At 36.0% G+C, this 23,548-nt stretch overlaps 1 protein-coding gene across 1 annotated transcript in view; it reads left to right on the plus strand.

Annotated features, from left to right (window-relative positions):
- Positions 1–23,548, plus strand: part of FRAS1 (Fraser extracellular matrix complex subunit 1) — a 502,816-nt gene that overhangs the window by 329,610 nt on the left and 149,658 nt on the right. The window contains exon 29 of the mRNA XM_074231550.1: positions 5,210–5,536. Within this exon, the coding sequence (XP_074087651.1) occupies positions 5,210–5,536 (327 nt within the window). The remainder of the gene's footprint in view (positions 1–5,209; positions 5,537–23,548) is intronic.

Raw genomic sequence — 23,548 nt, forward strand, 5'->3', positions numbered from 1 at the left:
AACCTCACATCACATGTCCGTGGTAATGCTGCATCAGTCAGACAGCACTAATTCCACTTTAATGGGTCGTATTTTGTAGAGGACATGGTGGTTGGGTGGGGAGGAACTCGTGATTTCTAAGAAAGAGATTTGGATTAAAGAAAGTAGGTTATTAAGAAAGTTAGACATTTCTCTTCCAAAGGATATTGATGTTTTCCTTGGCTCCTGGCCTTGGCTTTTTGATGAGCATTACTGTTTTAGCCCTTTTAAGTCTCTTCTTGAAAGGACACTTATGATCATGTTTACAATATGTTAAAACAAGATTTAACCCTGAAGAAAACATACTTTATAGGCTATGTGAGTTCACCTTGTGTGATGCCTATTTGGCACCATTGGCCCATTGTCTTCTTCCTACCCTAGGCCATGATCTTGTTAAGTTTCTTAACTTAGATGGAGGTTCAACCTTATTCAGATTATCATCATCATCATCATCATCATCATCAGAGAACTTGAAGGGAAAATTGAGAGTTACTAGTGTGACCCATTTATGGAAAGTAGTCTCTTTGAATTGGGGGAGGAACCATAATGTAGGGTTTTGAAATCAGAGGCTTAGGCATAGTACCTTGTGATCTTGGGCACAATCATCCAATCACCCTGGGCTTTAGTTTTGAGGGAATGGGGCTATAACAATAACTGTAACTATAACTGTCATATGGACAGCATTTCCATAAAAGTGGAAATGGCCAAATTGATTTCTGTGATGATGTCTCAGTGATGTGGTACTTTGAGATATGCAGAGCACTTTACAGATTTCATCTTCTAACAGTCTTGTGAGGAAGTTTCTACAATTCCCTCTCTCCCTTTTAAAATAAATAATCTCAAGCAAATGGAAATGAAGCATCTGGGGCTGGATTTGAACTTGATTCTTTGTACCACCTAACTATGCATGGACTTTGAAATCCCTTTTAGCTCTTAATCTAGGATTCTGAGGGAAGAATTTATTCCTTCCACTCCTCCCCCCCCCCAGATCCCCATCATATGCATATATTCATAGAACTCTGATTGCACTTAGCATTTCTTTATCACACCTAGGGATGAATGAGGTTGACTGGTCGAGTTTCATTTAAGCTAACCTCTAAGTTGTTTCACAAGGAGTGTGACTGAATACAACATTAAAGGAAAATTAAAGGTTCAGAATCGTGTAATCTTGGAGTTTGGGTGAGGTGTTTTTGGTGGCAATGCAGGTAGACAAAAGTAATCAATACTTCACAGATGAAAGATTTTACCCAATTACCATAGATTTGCTCCCTGGATTAGTAGATGTAAAGGACTTTGTGAGACAGATGATAAATGATTAGTTGGGTAACATTTTACCTACTCAGATTACAACCATCTGGGATGTATTTGAGAAAAAGAAAGCAAACCAAAATGGCTTTTATGCATGAAGTTAATGCACTAGTCCACATCACATAATAAGGAAGAATGTTCTTTCCAGAATATTCTATTCTAGATGAAGCCAAGCAAGCCCCTAGATTCCTTCCCCCTCAGTAGGTCCCTGTATTTTGCTTGTATTACTAAATATAAAATATTTGGGGTTCATAATAGAGATCTAACCCTGAGACAATGAGAACATGTGAACATTTAAAATATGTAAAAATATAAAATATATTTATACATTATATTATACTAAATATTATATTTATTATAATAAATATATTTTAAATATTAAATGTATAATATATTTTATGAATATAAATATTTTTAAAGTAGATTTTTAAAATAAATACATTTTAAAATAGATAAATAAAAATACATTATATAATATATATCTGAATAAGAAGACAGAAAATAGATAATGCATTTTTAAAAAGATTTCCATTCAAAATGGTTAATTTTTTTCATATAATAGCACAAGGGCCACTGTGCTGAACTAATGTGACTCAACATTCAATAAATCTCGGAACTTTTTACAAAATATAGCATGCGAATTATGTTATAAATATCCAAATGACCCTTGGTAGAAAAAAGGTCCCCCACCCCTGCTCTAGGACCTTCTACTAAGTCATAAAAGAATTATAATCTGCATCTGTGATCCCATGAAAGTGAAATTGTTGAGGCAGTTTTGGGGGGTATGAGACGGATTCAATGACCCTTTCAATTAGAATTCTCATCCAATTAGGAGATTCTGTGATTCTGACTTAAACATAGAACCTTGAAGCTATAGCAGTCATATCCTCAGTTATGTAGAAACCTGATCTGTCTAGCCCAACTTTTACTCCAGAGATCTGAGGAGTGAAATTTTCCTTTTATGAGATAATGAATTGCATTAAAATATTAATCATAATTCACTAAACCTCATAATATTTATTCCTTTCTCACTTTCTTAAGTCTGCCTCTTATGGCAGTCAACATTTCTGAAGTGTCCACTGCTGTGGAGAGAACCCTCTAACAGGTATTATGAGAGATAAAAATTATATAGAGGGCAAAGGCACTGCCCTTCGGCTACTAATAATCCAAACCCATGAATTCTGAGATGACTTCAGTTATTAACCTAAAAACAATGCTTTTTACAGAAAAATATTATAGCATGGCAGGTTTTTTTTTGCAAGTCACTGGGTTTAAGTGACTTGCCCAAGGTCACACAGCTAGGTAATTATTTTTTGTCTGAGACCATATTTGAACTCAGGTCCTCCTGATTCCAGGGCCAGTACTCTATCCACTGCGCCACCTAGACACTTCCCTTTTTTTTAAATATTGAGGATAATAATTTCATTTATTTGGGGTTTTTGTTTTATAAGGCAGTGGGTGGCATGACTTGCCCAAGGCCACACAGCTAGGCAATTATTAAGTGTCTGAGGCTGGATTTGAACTCAGGTTCTCCTGACTCCAGGTCCAGTACTCTATCTACTAAGCCACCCAGCTGCCCCAGCATGTCATTTCTTTCCATTCTTCTAAAAGACTCCTTCAATCAATTAATAAAGCACCTACTATGTCTCAGAATCTGCCAAATACTGGGAATATGAGAAGAGGCAGACAGCAGTCCTTGTTTTTAAGGAACTTGGAATCTGATGAAAGAAATAACATGTTATATGTGTATATATACACATATACATATATATGTGTATACATACACATACATATATACATATATGTGTGTATACATATATATATGTATATATATATACATATATATACATATATATATGTATGTATATGTTTGCAGCAAGCTAGATACTGAAGAAAATTCTTGGAGTCTAGAGATAGATGTCTTACTCAAGAATTTACCAGATTGGGGTGGCTAGGTGGCACAGTAGATAAAGCACTGGCCCTGGAGTCAGGAGTACCTTAGTTCAAATCCGGCCTCAGACACTTAATAATTACCTAGCTGTGTGGCCTTGGGCAAGCCACTTAACCTCATTTACCTTGCAAAAACATAAAAAAAAATTACCAGATCAAAGATTTTATGTTGGGGAGGCAGGCATAAGAAGACTGGAAAGGTAGGAGGGGGTTAGGTTATGAAGGACTTTCAATTGCAAATAGGGCATCTTATATTTGTTCCTGGAGTTAATAGGGAATCATTGATAGTTTTTGAATGCAGTGGCAATGCAGGTAGATAAAGGTAAGCAATACCTCACAGATGAAGCTTCATTACTGAAGCTTTGGTGGAATGTGACTTCTCCAGGGATGGTCCTGAGCTGGGGAAGAAGTTGGAAATGTGGACATTCATTGATGAAAACTTTTTTTCCTTTCATTAGTACTCATGATTTCATCAGTTTCATGTCAGAATTCTTGGAATAAATGATGTTGAATGACCAAATGGATTCTCCCCACCCCGCCAAAAGCCACTATTTCAAATTTTCCATTTCTTCAATTATTTGCTAAAACTTTCATTACCGTTGACCAAGAAGCCAGTGTTATTTCAAGCAATGGAATCAGTTTCATTCCAATAGAACATTTACTCATATATTTACCTAGAAGGGTATTATTAGTGTTCTTATCTTAGTCAAAGTTAGTGCCAGAACTTCAGACATGTAGAAACAGATAATACAGTCCTTTCACATGCCTCTGGGAACCTTTTTCCTCTAGGAAGCTTGTTCTAATTGCTTCAGTTTTGTTCAAACATTTGAGAAACACCATGGCTTAGTTGATAGCAAACTGGCTTCAGAGGCGGGAAGAGCTGAGATCAAGTTCTGCCTCTGACATGCTCTGGTTGGGTTGTCCCTACTTAACCTCTTGGTGGCCTCTGATATACCACTCTTTAAGAATATGATTCACAGAGCAGGTACCATTGAGTATTGAAGAATGAGTTTCTTGTAGCAGTGAAATGTTAGTTCTAGTCCCATTCCTACCACCAAAAACACATACATGTATTTGTCACTTAGATTGGCCCTGGAGTCAGGAAGACCTGAGTTCAAATCTAAGAACTTTATTTGCTGTATAACTCTGGGCAAGTCACTTCACTCTGTTTGCCTCAGTTTCTCATCTGTCAAATGAACTGGAGAATGAGATAACAGACCGTTCCAGTATCTTTGCCAAGAAATTCCAAATGAAGTCCCAGTCAAATGTGACTGAAAAGTGACTGAAGAACAAGTGAAATAATGTAAGACTCTTAGAGCCAACAGCAGCTTTGCTTTTGTATTTTTTATCTCTGCTATTAATATCCTAGGTTCAGATGGAACTGATTCAGAGAATCCTCTCAGGTCTATTATTTCTTTGAGGAGCCATTTTCTGGATCTAGGGGACTTAGAAATCATCTCAAAGAGTCTGGAGGAAATTTGAAAGTGTGAAGTCCAACTTGTTTGGAAGCAATCTGGCTAGAGGAAGGGGACTTTTCAATGGATCTGGGGTCCCTGGTAGACATCCATGGAGGTCTTGGAATTGAGAATGAAAAGTTCCTTCCACTTCTGAAGGACCCTTTGATTTCTTGACCATAAATCTGATCTATTTGAGTGAACCTCAGTGTTTCCCAGGTATAGGTGAGAGGTTGGTGGACAGATCTATGATAACAGCCATCTATGATAACAGTCTCTACCTTTCCTCCACCATCTTGACTCCACCTCCCAAAATGGTTCAGTCTCTGCTTTCACTTGAGACTTTTCTGGGAAATATGGTTTTGCAGCTTGTGATATAATAGGTATTTACATTCATGAATCTTACCTTATCATCTTCTTCTCTTGATATTTTGATGCTTTTATATCAATTGGGCAAATCATTTCTCTTCCCTCTGCAGGCCCCTTATCTCCTGAGGAATGAAGCTCTTCGTATCAGCACTGGGGAAAGTGCTGCCATCACAACCCAGCTACTGGACATCCGAGATGATGACAATCCAGAGGATGTGGTAGTGGATGTGATAAATGCCCCTCGCTATGGCCAACTCCTCCAGCCCCTGCGGGATCCAGGTGCCCCTGTCTATCAGTTCCAGCTGGATGACCTGGCCAGAGGCCTTCTCTACTATACACACGATGGCTCAGCTGGTACTTCTGATGCTATTCTCCTACAGGCCAGTGATGGGTACTCTTTCCAGAATATACTCTTCACAATACAGATCAGGCCCAAGGTAAGCATCAGTCTCAAGACTCGTGCATTTGCTAGAGTGCTGGTTTCAGTAATGTTTCCTCTTATGTTGTGGTCAGTGTGTATACAACAAATATTTTATTGTGTCCCTTATTGTGAACCCAGCAAATGATCTTTAATGGTATGATTCCATATTTGGAGAGAAAGAACATAGCCAGAGAGCTCCATAAGAACATAATAAAATTCTAACTTGGGTAGCACAGATTGCAAATGCTGTGGAGATTCAGCAAAGAGTAAGGTCATTATACTACCTAGTCAGAGGAGATAATTCCAAGTTGGAGGTAGGACAATGGTTAGAATTTGAATAGGCAGGGGAGGGAAGGGGGGGAACAGTATCAGTAAAGGGTAAATGGAGTTTGATATCATGGAAAGCCATCTGCCCATTAAGCAGAAAAGAGAGAAATTCCATCCCTGTGAATTTCCTGTTGAATGTCAACTTGAATTCTATGGAAATTGTGAGAAAGCAGGCCAATGAACAATTCTTTTGCAAGTGTCTAGGGGCATCTTTCATTGTTTGACTGAATAGTCAACTGAATAGGTAACAGAACTACTATATGTAATTTATTCATACATTCCTCATTTTGAGGGGGGGCAACATATTTTTTTCAGCTTTTTCTTTTTTGTCTGGTTCCACATTTTTTCTTTGAAAAGTTTATTATGTATGGTATGCTCTAGCTGGCAATAAATTTCTTAGATTATAGATTCAGTAGGACTAAGGATATAAAGAAGTGGGTAGTTTTATTTGCATCATTTCAGTTTTTTTTCCGAGCAAGTTTGAACCAATTCACAGCTATGTCTATGTCTCCCTTCCCACAGCCTCTCTAGTCATCAATTTCCCCATATTCCCATATTCTGGAATTTTTGTTTAGCTTGATGGCAGTACGGAAGTCATTACTTGTGTCCTTGCTACCTGAAGGTCAGGTGTTCCATTCATACTCCCCTGCCCCCCAGTACCTTTCCAGTACTTTTAAAGAGTTGGGACAGACTTATGACTCTGATATTGACCAAGTTCTTCCAGTTTTAGAGATCCAAATACCCCAGTCCCATTTAAACACCTTTTAACCACCATTTCACCCATAAAACTGTCATTTAACAGGCAGATTAGCTTTTAAAGATGGATATTTAGGGGCAGCTAGGTGGCACAGTGGATAGAGCACCAGCCTTGGAGTCAGGAGCACGGGAGTTCAAATCTGGCCTCAGACACTTAATGATTACTTAGCTGTGTGGCCTTGGGCAAGCCACTTAATGCCATTGCCTTGCAAAAAAAATAAAGAAAAAAAAATACTAAAGATATTTACTTTAAAGGTATAACAAGGGCAAGCTTATAAACATTTCTCTTCAGCACTAGTAGGGAGGAGGGAGGGCATCATAATCTTTTCATCTGCATATCCCTTAGTCACTGGTTTGTTTTTATTTGCGTGTCTTGTATTGTGAAAATTTCTGAAATGCCCCTTCCCTGATTATTGGAGTTTATCCTCAAAATACTTTTTTTTAATATCCTTCCTCTCTCCTCCCCTAATTCTTCTTACCTACTATTAATTTTCTCCAAAACTATTTCTTGACTTTCTTTTTATCAAATAACTGTTATTTAATTTCAGTTCTACAAGGATTTAAGTTTTGCAGTTATTTAATATTCCTTCCCACTTACAAGTAAAAACAATTTTTCAACCTTTGGTTTTTTTCAAATTTTGAATTCCACATTTTCTCCTTCCCTTTCTATGTCTCCCCCATTGAGAAGGCAAGAAATCTGATATAGGATATATATACACTTATGCAAAATATATTTCCATCAACAAAGATTTATTAAAAGCCAATACATGCCAGGCATCTTGTGAAGAGCTAGGAATAGGAAAAGAATGAAATAATCCTTGCCCTCAAGGAACTTCCATTCCACTCAGAGGAATCAACATGTACAGCACAAGTAAATATGGTATATAGGGTCAGCTAGGTGGCAAAGTGGAATCAGGAGAACCTGAGTTCAAATCCAACCCCAGAAGCAAAAGTTACTTAGCTGTTTGATGCTGGGCAAGTTGCTTAACCCCACTGCCTCGCAAAAAACAATATATAGGTATATATATATATATAAATATGTCAATTCTTTCTCTTCCTGCCTATATGATGAATATGGACAGGAAGAGGAAGAATTGACAAGCATCTTGTTCAAATGATAGGATTTAAACCACAACTAAGGTTTCTTTTCTTTTATGTGCTTTGCAATTTACTGATGGGGTGGATTAGACTTTCCATTAATAAGAAAGAAGTAGGCTAGGAGGAGATGTGATTATCCCCATTGTTTGTAGACAATGAAGCAGTTTTTCATTTATTGTTTCATTACATGTGGCAATATAAATATTGTAGCTTTCGAAAATTGCTTCTGCTCTAGTTTTAAAAAAACAACTTTTTTATGGTTGTTGTTGAAAATATTTAGGTCAAATTGCTTCTTTTTCTCTCAGTTCCTTCATCTTTTGTCCTGGTCCCAAAAATAGAGCAAGGCATGCTCTTGTTTTTTATCTGCTCATCTGAAATGGTATATAAAATGTGTTCATAGTTTGTCCATACATCAGGAATAAAGAACCATTCAGTTAGCCAAGCAGGAAGAGAGGAAGGGAGCTCATTTTGGGATCCAGTCAAAAATTCTTGAAAACACTGTTAAACATAAACTACAAGTTGGAAAACTGGGTTCCATATTGAAGATAATCTTCCTGGATTCCATTTGATAAAACTGGATGGAATCTAAAGGATTACCTCTTGTTTAGTGACTAGTTAAGGATTTTCTGACCTATATTTATCAGAAAGGTCTCTTTCCTATTTCCACAAGATAGAATGAAATTTATTCCATTGACATATTTTTACTCTCCAATAAGTGCCTACTGACTCATCCCTAGTGAGATGGAGAAATGTTGAGGTGCTGAAGACATTTTAGAAATCACTAATTGTGGGGCAGCTAGGTGGTGTAGTGGATAAAGCACCAGCCCTGGAGTCAGGAGTACCTGGGTTAAAATCTGGTCTCAGACACTTAATAATTACCTAGCTGTGTGGCCTTGGGCAAGCCACTTAACCATTTGCCTTGCAAAAACCTAAAAAAAAAAAAAAAAAAAAAAGAAATCACTAATCACTATTCCCCCCCCCCCCCCCAAAAGATCATTTATATCTGGCACAAGAGGATAATGAAGCTAGAATGTTGAATTTAGGGTGTTTTATCAGTCAGATTCTTAAATCTCTTGTCTCTTATTATTTTCAAGTCTTCTTTTGCCTAGCACAGAGAGTGTTGGTGGTAGCATAATATAGACAGTAACACTGGGAGGTAGAGTTGGCATTTACCCAGCCTCCCTTTCATCCTTATTATCACCTTGCAACAATCCTGGTAGAAAAACTGAAGAGAATGATTTCTGAAGGAGATTGTCTCGACCCAGAGAAGGGAGTTTCTTCTCTTCCTTTCTGGTTCCCATCCAGAGGTTGTTAGGAAATCTTTTGGTGTAACCCCAGGCTGCAGGGTTTTTTTTTACCCAGTGTTCTATTATTGCACATAGAGCTCATTACAGTGACTGCTGAATAATTGGATGTGGTTAGTTCTGGGTTTTCAGCTGAGTTGGCTGTCCCAGGAAGAAAAAAAGTCTTTATCTATAGACTTTATAGTATACCTATAGATCTACAAATATACAAAAATCATCTATAAGGGAAGGGCTATGGATAAGGAGAAAGATGGGAAATCAGGAATCTATAGCTCCTAAGAAATAAGCTTAGAGTTGCCCCTACAAGTGCCTTCTTCCTCCAGTGCCAAAATTCCACTGGTCAATGGAACCATAAGCCCTTTTTGAAGGAGAACTGTCTGACTCCTTCTCCTCACCCCAACCTGGCTTCCTTCCACCCCAGTGGTCAGTATTCTTTAAGTTCAAGAGAACCCTGAAATATTAACTCATTTTATCTATACAGTGAACCTGAGTGGTAGAACCCAAAAGTATCCCCATTTTACAGAAAAGAAACTGAATCAGGGAAAAGTTAAGTGACTTGCCTAGGAACACCCTGCTACTGAATATCTTCAGAAATAGAAAAGTATTCAAAGATAGATGACTTTAGAAGATTCACCATTTGGGCTAATTCCTAGAGTAAGTAATCAAGGACGTTTGAGGGCCAAAGAGTCCTCTCCCATTCAAACTCCTGCAGTTGACAGTTGACAACGAAAGTTGAAAACTGAAGCCTAGTATTTCCAGCCATCCCTAGGGAACAAAGTGGCAGTTTCTGGGCTGTCTTCTGGGGGTCTCTCCTACCACATAAGAGCATGGGAACTCTTCCCTAATTTAGTATTGGCTTAGTCCCCCAGTCTAGGCTTAGCCAGACAAATCCTTGAACTCAGTGACAGATGAGATAGAGGCTTGGAAATTTGAATCGTGGAGCTTAACTATGACTGTCAGGTTAGCTTTATAGGACCCACCAGGAAGAATCCCACAGAACTGGCTTCTCCCTATAGGATAACCTGACCAGTTGCTAGGAGACCTCTAGAGAGGAGGAACCCATTGCCTCTTGTTATGTTAACTCATTCTATTTTTGTATAATTCTAATTGTTAAGGGTTTTTTTTCCCCCCAAAAGCTTCCTTAGATTAAATCTAAATTGATTTTGTTTGTCACTTTTTCTTATTATCTTCTGTCTGCTCTCTTGGGGCAGCTGGTGGCACAATGGATAGATCTCAGGTCAAAGGTGACCTCTAATAATTCTGAGCTCTGTGATTCTGGACAAGTCACTTGTGCCCTGCCTCAGTTTCTCCTGTCAAGTGGGGGATAGTATTTTTACTTGTTAAGATAGCATGTAAAGTGCTTTGCAAACCTTAAAACATGATCTTAAAAACCAGTTATTAGTATTAATCTCTTTATCCTTTAGCAGTGTTTTAGATCCTTGATGACAGCTCTCATATCCCCCTTAAGTCTTCTCATTCATGCTAAGTATCTTTCTTCCATTCCTTCCATGTGAGGATTACCTGTGTTCCCAAAGAGAAAGTGGATTATCCTCTTGTCTGGACAAGCTACTCACCATTTTTGGCCAGGTGGAAGATGAGGCATCTTTTTCCTTTGCCTAATAGCTGAATTTTTTTTACAGTCCCCAAGGGCAAGCAATTTGCTTACTTTAGTTCCCAGTGGATCTGCATTCATCAAGATTTAGAAGAGGAAGCAGAGTTGGAAATTTGGCCAAGGTTGCCTGAGGCATTTCCATTTTCATTTCCTTAATAGTCTTTGGTTTTTCTAGACCTAGGAGTGTGCAAGTAAATGTTGAATAATCTGCTCTCTGAAAATGAATGGATGTATCCCAGTATTAATACTTTCTAAATTACTTTCTAAGTCTAGTCAATCAGGAAAACAATAAATTGCTTTCTGATTTCTAATATTTGCTGATTTCCAAGTATAAGTTTAATATAATATATTTGAAATATATATATATAATATAAAAATATAAATAACTTGGTACAATTTGGCCCATGTACTTCCTTGCCTGGACCTCTTATTATTTTTTGTAGACATTTATGCTGTAGGATTTGCTTTGGCTTACATTGCTAATATAACCTCCTTGAGCTACGGTTTTGAATCTTCTTTAGTGTTCTGTTCTCTTTTCAAACACAGGACTCACCTTTCTCTTTCAGATCTGATTTATCTTTGGGTCCCTGTTTCTGTTTCTCTCTCTTAGTGTGATATCATCCTTCCTTCCCTTAGACATTTAGATCATTGATCTCAGCATTTAGACCTATCAGTCTGTATTGGATATTAATACTAATTAGTTAATGCTAATTTATTGATACTAATTAATGCTTATCCTAATCTGGTAATGATAATATGATGACATTGTCTTGTAATATATAATTATATGCAATGATATTATATAATTATATAATAAAATATGATAGTGTTGGTAATACTTGAAAATTATTTAGAGTCTTTTTTCACATAGTTTCTTCTTTTGTCTTCTTTTCCACAAAAAAGAGGGGGAAGGAGTGTCAAGGGATGGTTTGTTCATTATGCCATATAGTCAAACTAAGCCTGTGGCCTTTGACCTTCTCTTTTAAGAATCTTCTTTGGTTTCTATGCTACTAGTTGCTGAAGTTATTATAGATGGGAATGAATGTCCAGTGAACAAAGACCATTTTCCTACAGTTGTGGTTGGTTATTCCTGTTTTTTATTTTGAATAGCCATCTGTGAATATCTACAATAAACAATCCTGTTTGCTCAGGTTCGTTCGATGACCAGAGTCAGGCTGGTGATTTTGCTATGATAATAGAGGGCTTTCAACCTAGTTCCCTATGAGTGATAGTCTAAACTATTGCTGATAGCAATCAGTAGATACCTTCAGCTGTCATTGCAAGCAGAAAGCACAAGGATTGTGTGAGCCTAAAATTTGCACCTTGCAAACACCCTAATCAGAACAGAAACTTGTTCAGTGAGGAATTGGTTGCCAATGTGATGCCCATGTTGAAACCAAAGGGAAGAATATTCTATGTACCTGCCAGCCCGTTCCTCTTCCCTTCCAAACTTCAAATCCATATTCATAAAAATGCCATTTTTTCATCTTGGTCTGGATGCAAGCACTATTGGATATTGCCTTGAAGACTTTTGTTGGAACATTTATGAAAAACAGATTTCCAACTAGCAACCAATCATCCAGCTGAGGTATGGGGCAGAAACAAAATAAATCCTCAAGATTAAGAAGTAATAGTGTTTTGTTGAATAGATTTGATTAATTGAATGGATTATTAAGTTAAAAAAATTCCTGGAGTTATTCCTATAAAGCTATTCAGTATCTGACAAGTGTTAGGATGTGGACCTAAAGAAGCTAGTTCTTTCTGGTATGGACCAGTTCCATTCTCAAATCCTATCCTTTGTGTTAGGAAATGTATATTATTCTAGAAATCTTACCTCTTTCCCATATTTCTCTTTGGCAATAAATCTGATAATCTTTACTGACCCGGTTTTTTTTTATTTTTTGTTTTTGAGCTGATTTCTTGCTTCTCTTGGTAGTTTTGATGTCAAAAACCCATTAAATTCTATGTCATTGACTGGATGGAAAATTGTTGGGTTTCTGGAAGTATTCCCTGGCTATTTGGTCCTGGCTTTTTGCAGCTAGTTCCCTTGATTTTGTTAAATTGTACCACTCCCACTGGTCTTTCTGGGAAACATTATTTTTTCTTGATTTGATGCTTGGTATTGATAAGACAACATGTTCTGTAAACTTTCATGTCAGAGGTCAGTGGGTTCTCTGTACATCTACATTAGCATTTTTAGACAGCTCTTCACTTTATCCTCTTCAGTCATTTTTGTTGATCATCAGAGTTCACTTTTGAAACATCTCAATTCTCTTAAAATACTTTGACGTTTAGAATATTGGTCTAATTTTATGAAGCTATTTGAAATCCATTTTCTCAAATTCTTGGATTGAGGAGGGTGCTATACATAGTCTACCAGACCTGTCCAAAGAGAAAGGATCCTATTCACAAGAGGGACCCCCCTAAGCACGAGTTCCATGGTCTATGTAGGACTGACTCCTGCTGAAAATATGTCAGAAATTCACTTGGACAAGAAAGGAAAGAAGGAAGTCACAATGTCAGAAGCTACTTGGGAGGTCTCTTGTTCCTGTGCCCTGGGAAGACTCAATTCTGGATATGGATTGTCTGTTCTGCAGGGGATGAGAATTGGAGGAAATGAGTAAAGGTTGGCCCTTACCTACTCCCACAGCATCTGCCTCCCCATGACCCTTCTCCCTTTTTGTCTCCCTGATTTTCTACCCCTTTCTCTGGGAATGCTAATCAAATCAGTATGATCACTGCTTCTGAAAGAATATGGCATGCTTCTATTAGTTTTTTTTGATGTAGTCTTCCTATGTCCTCTGTAGTTACTTTAGTTATTTCTAACAATTAATATGACTTCGTCATTCAAGTTTGTTATATGGTTTTTACACGTGTACACACACATTTGTGTCTAATGGTAACCATCTCTAAGGTGAGAGGAGGGAAGAAAAAAAGGGGAAAAAAAGGATGTTCCATAATAATATTATTATAGATTTAAAAAGAACAGCAAGCTGTTTATAAAGATTTATTTTTGCATATACATTACATGTCATTTCATTTGCATGTACCTTCATCTTTTTTTCTCTTTTTACTTTGTTATGGAAATGCTTCTTTTATTTCTTAAGTTCAGTTAAATAAGATTTCTTGAATATTTTTTTAAGTACATAAGAATACAATACCCTACAACCCTACCATTCCTGTGATTTCCAGATGAAAACTTCCTTCCCTGGACACTCATTCCCTCTTTATATGTTGTTTCCTTCGATTAGTGTTAGAAGCACCTCGAGGTCAGGAATTGTCTTTTTTGTATTTGCTTCCCTAACATCTAGCTTACTGCTTAGACATAGTCTGTGATTAAGAAATGATTTTTCATTCATTCATTTATTCACTCATTCAGGGTAAACAAGTATTGTTTATCCTTCTGTTGACTTCAATGTAATGAGATTATTCAGAATACTGTGACTGCAGGATTAGGCAGGAGGGATGACTTGACTGACTCTCAATGGTTTTAGAATAGGTCATTTGCTACTATGGGTGACCTTGTGATCACTGGTTCAGAACAGTGTTGTTGTGTTTGGGGGATAATGAAGTTCTGTTGATCTCCTCCTGTGGTTCTATAATCTCTAGATTTTTTTTTAATTTGGATGCTGGCTGGCTTTTGGAAAATGCCCTTAGAGAGGAGGTCTTTTTCCTTCAGGTAGGGTCTACTTCATTATTTGTGGGATGAAATTACCCTTTTTTTGATCCCTGAGTAATTTCAGATTAACACCTGTCTGCTGGGTGAACAGTGAAAGGCAGATGCTGACATCTTTATCTAGAGGGATGAGCATCTCATCCTGATATTCTGCAGCTTTTCATCATTGTTGAATAACTTTGGGAGGAATAGTCACCTAAATGAAGTTGAGAATATTAGGTTAAGGAGATAAAATGTGTTGCCTCTTCCATAAACTTGTAGTTGATGAGGGACTTGAAAATGGTCCACATGATTTGGAACAAGTCTATGAGATATACAGTGGAGAGCTTTCCCGTGTTCTTTGTACTTTTTGTTGTATTCTTTGTTTTGGAATTGTGTAGTCAGACTATAATGGAAGTGAATAAGGATATGGTCATTAAGTACTAGTGATGGGTATTCTTCACCTTGAAAGTGGGAGGCAGCCAGCAGCAACCAATCAAAATTGCTCATTTTGAATGTCAATAAATTAGATGAGTGAAATGGATGAATATTTACAAAAATACAAACTATTCAGATTAACAAAAGAGGAAATAAATTACTTAAATAACCACATTTCAGAAAAAGAAATCAAAACCTTCAATAAACTCCCTAAGAAAAAGTCTCCAGGTTTAGATGGATTTACAAGTGAATTCTACCAAACATTAAAGGAACAATTAATTCCTATTCTACATAGACTTTTTTTTAGGTTTTTTTGCAAGGCAGTGGTGTTAAGTGGCTTGCCCAAGGCCACACAGCTAGATAATTATTATGTCTGAGACTGAATTTGGACTCAGTTCCTCCTGACTCCAAGGCCTGTGCTCTATCCACCTAACTGCCCCTCTACATAGATTTAAAAAAAAAATAGGAGAGGAAAGAGTTCTGCCAAACTCCTTTTATGACACCAACATGGTGCTGATACCTAAACCAGAAAGAACCAAAACAGACAAAGAAAATTATATACCAATCTCCCTAATGAATATTGATACAAAAATCTTAAAGTTTTAGCAAGTTATTACCAGGATAATACAACATGATCAGGTTGGATTTATACCAGGCAGGCAGGGATGGATCAACACTCAACATAATTAAATATATCAATAGTAAAACCAACAGAAATCATATGATTATCTCAGTAGATGTTGAAAAAGCCTTTGACAAAATACAACATCCATTCCTAATTAAAAAACACTAGAAATTTTGGGAATAAATGGAGTTTTCCTTAAAATAAAAAATAGTATCTGCCTAAACCATCAACAGATATTATGTTTAATAGGAATAAACTTGGAGCATTTCCAATACATTCGGGGTGAAACAAGGATGCCCATTATTACCATTACTATGCAATACAGTATTAGAAATGCTAGCAGTAGGAATAAGAGAAGAAAAAGAAATTTAAGGAATCAGAATTAGCAATGAGGAAGCAAAACTTTCATTCTTTGTAGATGTTATGATGGCATACCTAGAGTACCTGAGAAAATCATCTAAAAACTCCTTGAAATAATTATCAAATTCAGCAAAGTAGCAGGATATAAAATAAACCCACATAAATCATCAGCATTTCTAAATATGAACAACAAAGCCCAAGAAAAAGAGATAGAAAGAGACATTCCATTGTAGACAACAGTAAACATACTTGGGAACATACTTGGGAATCTACCTTCCAAGACAATCCCAGAAACTGTATGAACACAATTATAAAGCATTGTTCACCCAAATAAATTCAGATCTAAATAATTGGAAAAAATGTCAATTGCTCATGGTTAAGTCAGGCTAACATAACAAAAATTACAAGTCTACCCAAATCAAATTATTTATTCAATATAATACCAATCAAACTACAAAATAGTTACTTTACCAAGCTAGAATAAACAGTTACAAAATTAATCTGGAGCAACAGAAGGGCAAGAATAGCAAGGGAACTGATGAAAAATAAATGTAAAGGAAGGTAACCTAGCTCTATCAGATCTAAAACTATGCTATAAAGGAGCAGTCATCAAAACTGCCTGGGATTGTTTAAGAAATAGAAATAGTGGATTAGGATAGGTTCAAAAGGAGCAACAGTAAATGACTATAGCAATCTACTATTTGACAAACCCAAAGACATCAGCCTCTGGGATAAGAACTCACTATCTAACAAAAGTTGTTGGGAAAACTGGAAACTAGTATGGCAAAAACTAGGCATAGATCTACATCTCACACCCTATACCAAAATAAAGTCAAAATGAGTACAAGATTTAGACATAAAGAGTTATTCCTTAGATAAATTAATAGAATAAAAAAAATACTCTATCTGATCTATGGAAAGGGGATAAATTTATGACCAAAGAAGAATTAGAGCACATTATAAATTGAAAAATCAATGATTTTGACTATATTAAATTAAGAAGTTTTTACACTAACAAAATCAATGCTGCTGAAATTAGAAGGAAAGCAGAAAGCTGGGAAACAATATTCACAACTAAGAGTTCTGATAAAGGTCTCATTTCTAAAATATATAAAGAATTGCATCAAATTTATAAGATCACAAGTTATTCCCCAACTGATAAATGGTCAAAAGGATATGAACAGATAGTTTTCACATGAAGAAATTAAATCTATATGTAATCATATAAAAAACTGCTTCAAATCACTATTGATTAGAGAAATGCAAATTAAATCTATGAGGTATAATCTCATACCTATTAGATTAACCAAGATAAGAAAATGGAAGATGATCAATGTTGGAGAGGTTGTAGGAGGATTGGAACATTGTTGGTCGAGTTGTGAACAGATCCAACCTTTCTGGAGAGCAATATGGAACTATGCCCAAAGAGCAAAATAAGTTCATATCCACTGACCCAGCAATTTCAATTCTAGGTCTATATCCAGAAGAAATTGTAAAAGGAAAAGGCCTACATGTTCCAAAATATTCATAGCAGCTCTTTTTTTAGTGGCAAAGAACTGGAAATTGAGGGGATGCCCATCATTTGGGGAATAGCTAAACAAATTATGGTACATGAATACTATGGAATATTATTGTCCTATAAGAAGCCATAAATGGTTAGATTCTAGAAAAGCATGGCATGACTTACTGGACCTGATGCTGAGTAAAGAGAATAGAACCAAGAGAACAGTGTACACATCAACAACACTATGAGATGTACAACCTTGATGGAAGCAGCTCCTCTCGATAGTCCACAGAGAGAGGACAACTGTATTTGATTGGTTATGAACTTTATTATCTCCAACCAGAGGAAGACAAACAAAACAAAACAAAACACAGAAAAAAAAACCCAACCCTTCTGAATCTGATGAACACTTTATAAAAATTATCTTATGCCTCCTTTCCCTCAATCCTAATTCATCAAGCCAAAAATTACTAATTTGTAAATATGTTTAATAATATATGTGTGTAAAATGCTAACCTGACTGTTCCCTGCTGAGGGGAGGGGGTGGAAAGGGAGGGGGAGGGAAATTTTGTAACTTGGAAATATTCATGTGCAAATGGATGAAAATAATTAAATAAATTTTAAAATAAAAAAGGAAAATTCCCACAACTTAATGACTATAAGGAAAATTCATCATCACCGTCTCCACAGCCACTTCCCACCAGCTACCAAACAACAAACCACATTGTCACCTCAGAAAACCACTAAGTCCATTCTGGACTGGGGCCAAAGATCTGGAGAGTTTTTTGGCCAGCTGGTGTCCTCTTTTAGGGTCATGTTTAAAGGGTAACATTCTGGCAGCCATTTCTGCTGGCTTAGGCTCTCCCCCATGTGAACCTATGCCAGAGAAGAGTGGTTTGGAGACTTTTATCTGGTTCCAAATCTGTCCCAACCAGAACTATCAAAGTTCTGTCATCTGTCAACAGGGACTTGCTCACCCCCCTTCTCCAACCTGAAGACTCTGCATTCTCTCCATTTTCAGCCTTGCCCTCTACCATAAGGGATTATCCCAACCTCCAAACCATTAGAACCAAGAGAAATTGGGAAGAAACTCCAAAGGGAGAGGAATTTCCCTTGGCAGAGAGAATAAAATAATGGTCAAACTAAAGAAGAAAACCTAATGAAATTTTAAAAATACTATTTTTATAATGAACCTGGGAACAGAAAATCTGACAACTATAAACACTTAGTCTTGAGTTCATTAAAAAAAAATAGAAGGGTGGAAGGGTGGAATATGCTTGGGAAGAAATGAGGCTCAATAGTGTTTACCCTGCCAATTCCCCTGTCTATGAGGCAGCATAATGTAAATAATATGCTAGGCATGAGAGTTAGGAAGACCTGAGCTCATTCCTACTAAAGAAACTGCCTCTTTATTGTTATTGGGTTATTTCAGTCATGTATGACTTTCTCTGACCCCATTTGGTGTTTTCTTGGCAAAGATACTGTGGTTTGCCATTTCCTTCTCCAGCTCACTTTTTATATGAGGAAACTAAGGCAAAAAGGGTAAAGTGACTTCCCCAGGTTCACACAGGTATTTTAGTGCTTGAGGTCATACCTAAAATTAGTTATTTCCAAGTCCAGGTCAGGACATTCAATGCATTGGACCACCTAGCTGTCCCTTACTAATTTGATGACCTCGGACAAATCACTTAATTGTTACCTGTCTCAGTTTCCTTATTTATAAATTTAGGTATTGGACTCAATGGTCTATAAGGTCTCCCAGTTGTTCATCTATGATTCTGTTAAGTAGTCACTTTTCCAAGATGAAGATGCCTCCACCCCTGAAACTTCCTTCCCTGTTTAATGAATTTATCCTCAGAACTTCCATTTCAGGTTTTCCAGCTCAGCTCCTGACTGTCTAGATTACTTTTCCACATTTTGTTCTCCCTCCTTGCCCTTATTCCCCATTTTAGTTTCCTCTTTTTTGTGTTGTCTTCACCTGTCAGAATGAAAGCTGCTTGGCAACCAGGACTCTTTTTACTTTTTTTTTTTTAATGCTCATGATGCTCAGCACAACTGATAGGAACCAGTTTAAAAAAAAAAAAACTCACATTAAGGACATTTGATAATAATTTAAGCAGTGGTAATTCCAAACTCATTTAAGATTGGGTTGCTGACCTCTTATGAAATCATCTTGTTACATATTACTATTCTGTATCTAACCTTAAATAATACGAACATATCTACATGCAAAGAACTGAAAAGAAGGGATGCATATGAAACTGTGTACTTTTATTACTGATTGCATTTTTTATAAAGCAAATAATAAGTGTATCTTGTTAGTTTTAAGACTTTCCAGCTTTGTTTGTTTTTTTCCTTCAAAGCTCATTCTTTTCATATTTTTTAAATGCTCCACTGATCTTTTTATTTTGAAATGTGACTTGGACAAAGATTTAGATGTCATTCTCATCAAACTGGAAACCAGTCTAGCAGAAAATAACTTTAGACTAATATTTTATACTCCATACCTGAGGAAGCTCCAATCTGATAATGGTAACTTAGATATAAAAGGTCATGTCATTAAAAAAATTAACACATGGAATTAGAATATGGGTTGTTCACAACTCTAGATATTGATAGGGAAAGAGTTCTTGATCAAATAAAATTAGGGAGTGGGTCACAGATGAACAATGAACAATTTTGATTAGGTAAAATTGAAAAGCTTTTGCAAAAATAAAATCACTTCCATTAGAATTGGTGATGCAATGGATAAGTACTAGTCATGGAGTTGAGGACCTGATTTCAAATTGGGTCACAAATACTTCCCAGCTGTGTGACCCTGGGAAAATTGCTTAACCTAAATTGTGTTCCCCTCCCTACCAAAAAAAAAAAGAATTAAAAAGGAAATATTTTACTTGGAAGGTAGAAATACTTTGTTTCCCTGAGAAAGCTCTGACTCCTAAGGTACATAGGACACTTAATACAGATATATAAGAAGACTATTACTCCAAATGAAATGGGTATCTATTGATTCTTTGATTTGTATACCTGGACCATCATTACATCATTACAATATTGTTGTTATTGTGCATGATGATCTACTTGTTCTTCTCACTGCACTTTGCATCAGTTCAAATAGGACTTGTCATGTTTTTTTGAAACCACCCCTTCATCATTTCTCATACAATAGTACTCCACCAGTCATAATTTGCAATTTATTTAGCCATTTCCCAACTGATGAATATCACCTTGATATCTTTGCCATCACTGAAAGAACTATTATATTTTTTGTACATATAGATCCTTTTCCTTTTTATATGATCTTTTGGGAATAAAGACCTGGTAGAGTATTGTTGGATCAAAGAGAATGTAGTTTTTGTTATATTTCTTTAGGTATATTTCAAAATTGTTTTCCATAATGATCAGACCATTTCACTAGTCCACCAACAATCCATTATTGTCATTATTTTCCTTTATTCTCTCCAGCATTTACCAGTTTAATAAGTGTTTCATGGTACCTCAGAGTTGTTTTAATTTGCATTTCTGCAATCAGTAGAACATTTTTTTCATATATAGCTAGCTTTGATTTATTCTGATTTATTATTTATTCTTCTGATAAGTTCCTGTTCATATCCTTTGACCATTTATCAATTTGGGATTTATCAATTTTGGGTTCTTATTTTTATAGATTTACCTTAGTTCTATATTCAGGACATATTTATGAGGACTTTTTGTCAGAGAAACTTGCCATAAAAATTTCTGATATTACTTCATTGTCTCTTGTAACCTTTAGCAAAATGTAGTTTCCCTGATTATCCCTTTTAATTAGGTTTATTTTTGCTTTTGCCTTATCTGAGGTCAAGATAACTTCCTCTATCTTTTTAAAAAATTTTGCTGAAATGTATCAGATTCTGTACCAACTCTTTAACATTTTGTGTGTTTTTCTGTTTCAAGTGTAAACAACATATTGTATTCTGGTTTCTAATCTTTCTCTTGTCTGTTCCTATTTTATGAGCTCATCTCATTCACATTGTAGTATTTAAAAAAGTTCAAGAGACAATTTCTGGGTAATTTAATCATTTTAATAATGCCAGCTTTTTAATAAAAGGGTATTGATTTGACTGCCCCCTCTTTTTACTAAAGACAATCATGATGTCAGGCTTTATGTTCATTGGAAGGGGAGGGTAGCAACCAACTCTTATTGGCTAACAATTAATGAGAAAATGAATATCACAATGAGGGAAGAATCCATTAAAATGAACTTGGATTATCTCATTTACTTCTAAGTTACCCCTAGCTCTGGGCAATCAATTCAAAGAATGTACCCCCACCCAAATCTGAGTAGAGCACAATGACTTCACCCTCTGGGTAGGATGTGAATAGAGAAAAAAGTTATTTCAACCTTAAAGAATCCCCAAAATGAAAGTAGCCTGATCAAAGAGAAAATATTTCAAGCATCCAGAAAGAAACAACTGTAATATGTGAAGCCTCAATCAGAATCACACAAAATTTAGGGGCTTCCATGTTAAAGGATTCTTTTAGGGAATGATTGGTAGGTTCTTTCAGTTTTTATTTTACCCTCTGCATCTAAGATTGGAGCAATTTTCTTTCATAATTTCTTGAAATAAGTCTAGTCCCTTTCTTTGGTCATGGCAGTCTAATAATTTTTAAATTATCTCTTCTAGATCTATTTTCCAGGTCACTTTATTTTTCCAATGAGATATTTCACATTTTTCCTTCATTCTTTTGACTTTATTTTATTGTTTCTTGATGTGTCATGGATTAATTTGTCAGAAATAAGCTTGACACAAATCCAGTATCAGCTGTTTATTATAGCAAGAACTTAGAGAAATCCTGAGATTCTGGCCAGAAGTGGCCTCCCCTCCTCAAAGGAGAGGGGGTGAAAGCATTGAGTAGAGATGAGATTATTATGATACACTTCCTTCAGCCTCACCCAAGAGTTAGATTGGTCTAATTCTCTTCAGGTCACAATCTTCCTAATACACCTTTCCTTAATACATTCTTTTCCCTTTCTCATGCTTCCATATTATGTAACTGAAAGTTTATTTTATGAGGGGCATGCAAAGTAATAAGTTTAAACCTTATTAAGCATATGCAGTTCTTTCTTAGGTCATTGCTAAGTCAAGACCAGCTAACCCTTATTCCCCCCCACCTTGTCTTTGTATATTTTTTCCCAATTGCAAACTTAATTTCTTTATTTGTCCTTTGTCTGCTCATGATTAAATGTTTCTCCAAACATTAATTGCTTACATCACCTTGTTTGCTCATGAGTAGCTTTCTCTCACCAAAGTGTTGTAGGAACTCAACCTGCTCATTATTTAACATCATCTTTAACCCTGTCTGCTCATGATTAGATGTGCATGTGTGGAAACTTAACTTTTTATTGCTTAGAGTTTCCATTTGCCCAGTACTAAATTTTAAGAAAAATTTTTGGGGGACGGCTAGTTGGTGCAGTGGATAGAGCATCAGTCCTGGAGTAAGGCATACCTGAGTTCAAATCCGACCTCAGACACTTAATAATTACCTAGCTGTGTGGACTTGGGCAAGCCACTTAACCCCATTGCCTTGTAAAAACTTATATATATATATATATATATATATGTATATATATATATATATATACATATATATATATATATATATATATATTATTAGGTAAGATTTGATTTTTCTTTCCACTCAGTCGTTTTTTAAGTTCTTTTTTTCAGTGGTTTTGTTTTGTGCCTCTTTTACCATCAGTCCAAACATGGTATCTGATTTTTTTCAGCAATTTTGTTCCTCTTTTTCTTTTTTTTTTTACCAAACTGTTATCTTTTCAAAATTTTCTTGCCTCACTCATTTTTCCTCCTTTTTTTTTTCTTTACAACTTTTAGCTATTCAGCTCTTTCAGAGATTCTTTTTAGGGATTTGATCCAATTAGCACTCTTCTTTGAGGTTTTGTTTGTAGCAATTTTTACATTGTAATGTTTGAATTATGTCTTAGGCTTCCCTATCATTTTAATAACTTTTGATGGTCAATTTTTTTGGTTGTTTATTTTTCTAATGTATTTTGTAATGTATTATTTTCTAATGTATAATTTTCTAATGTGTTATATTTCTAATGTATTTCTTGACTTTGAATTTAATATCAAAGTTGGGCTTGAAGGTAGGAAGGCAGTCTCAAGCTTTAGACTTTTTTTGTGTTGCTGTTTTCAGAGCTTGTGCTGAGGGTTTACAAGTTTTTGGTGCTTCCAATGTAGTATGATCCTGGGAAAGGTTACCACTTTCCTAATTTTGACTCTGGTCATTACCCAGGAAGGACTCTTGGTCCTCAGCATCCACAAGTACTAGCATCCTCTTTGCCTTGGAA

This window comes from Macrotis lagotis, chromosome 3, assembly GCF_037893015.1.
Source record: "Macrotis lagotis isolate mMagLag1 chromosome 3, bilby.v1.9.chrom.fasta, whole genome shotgun sequence".
NCBI classification, from domain to species: domain Eukaryota; kingdom Metazoa; phylum Chordata; class Mammalia; order Peramelemorphia; family Peramelidae; genus Macrotis; species Macrotis lagotis.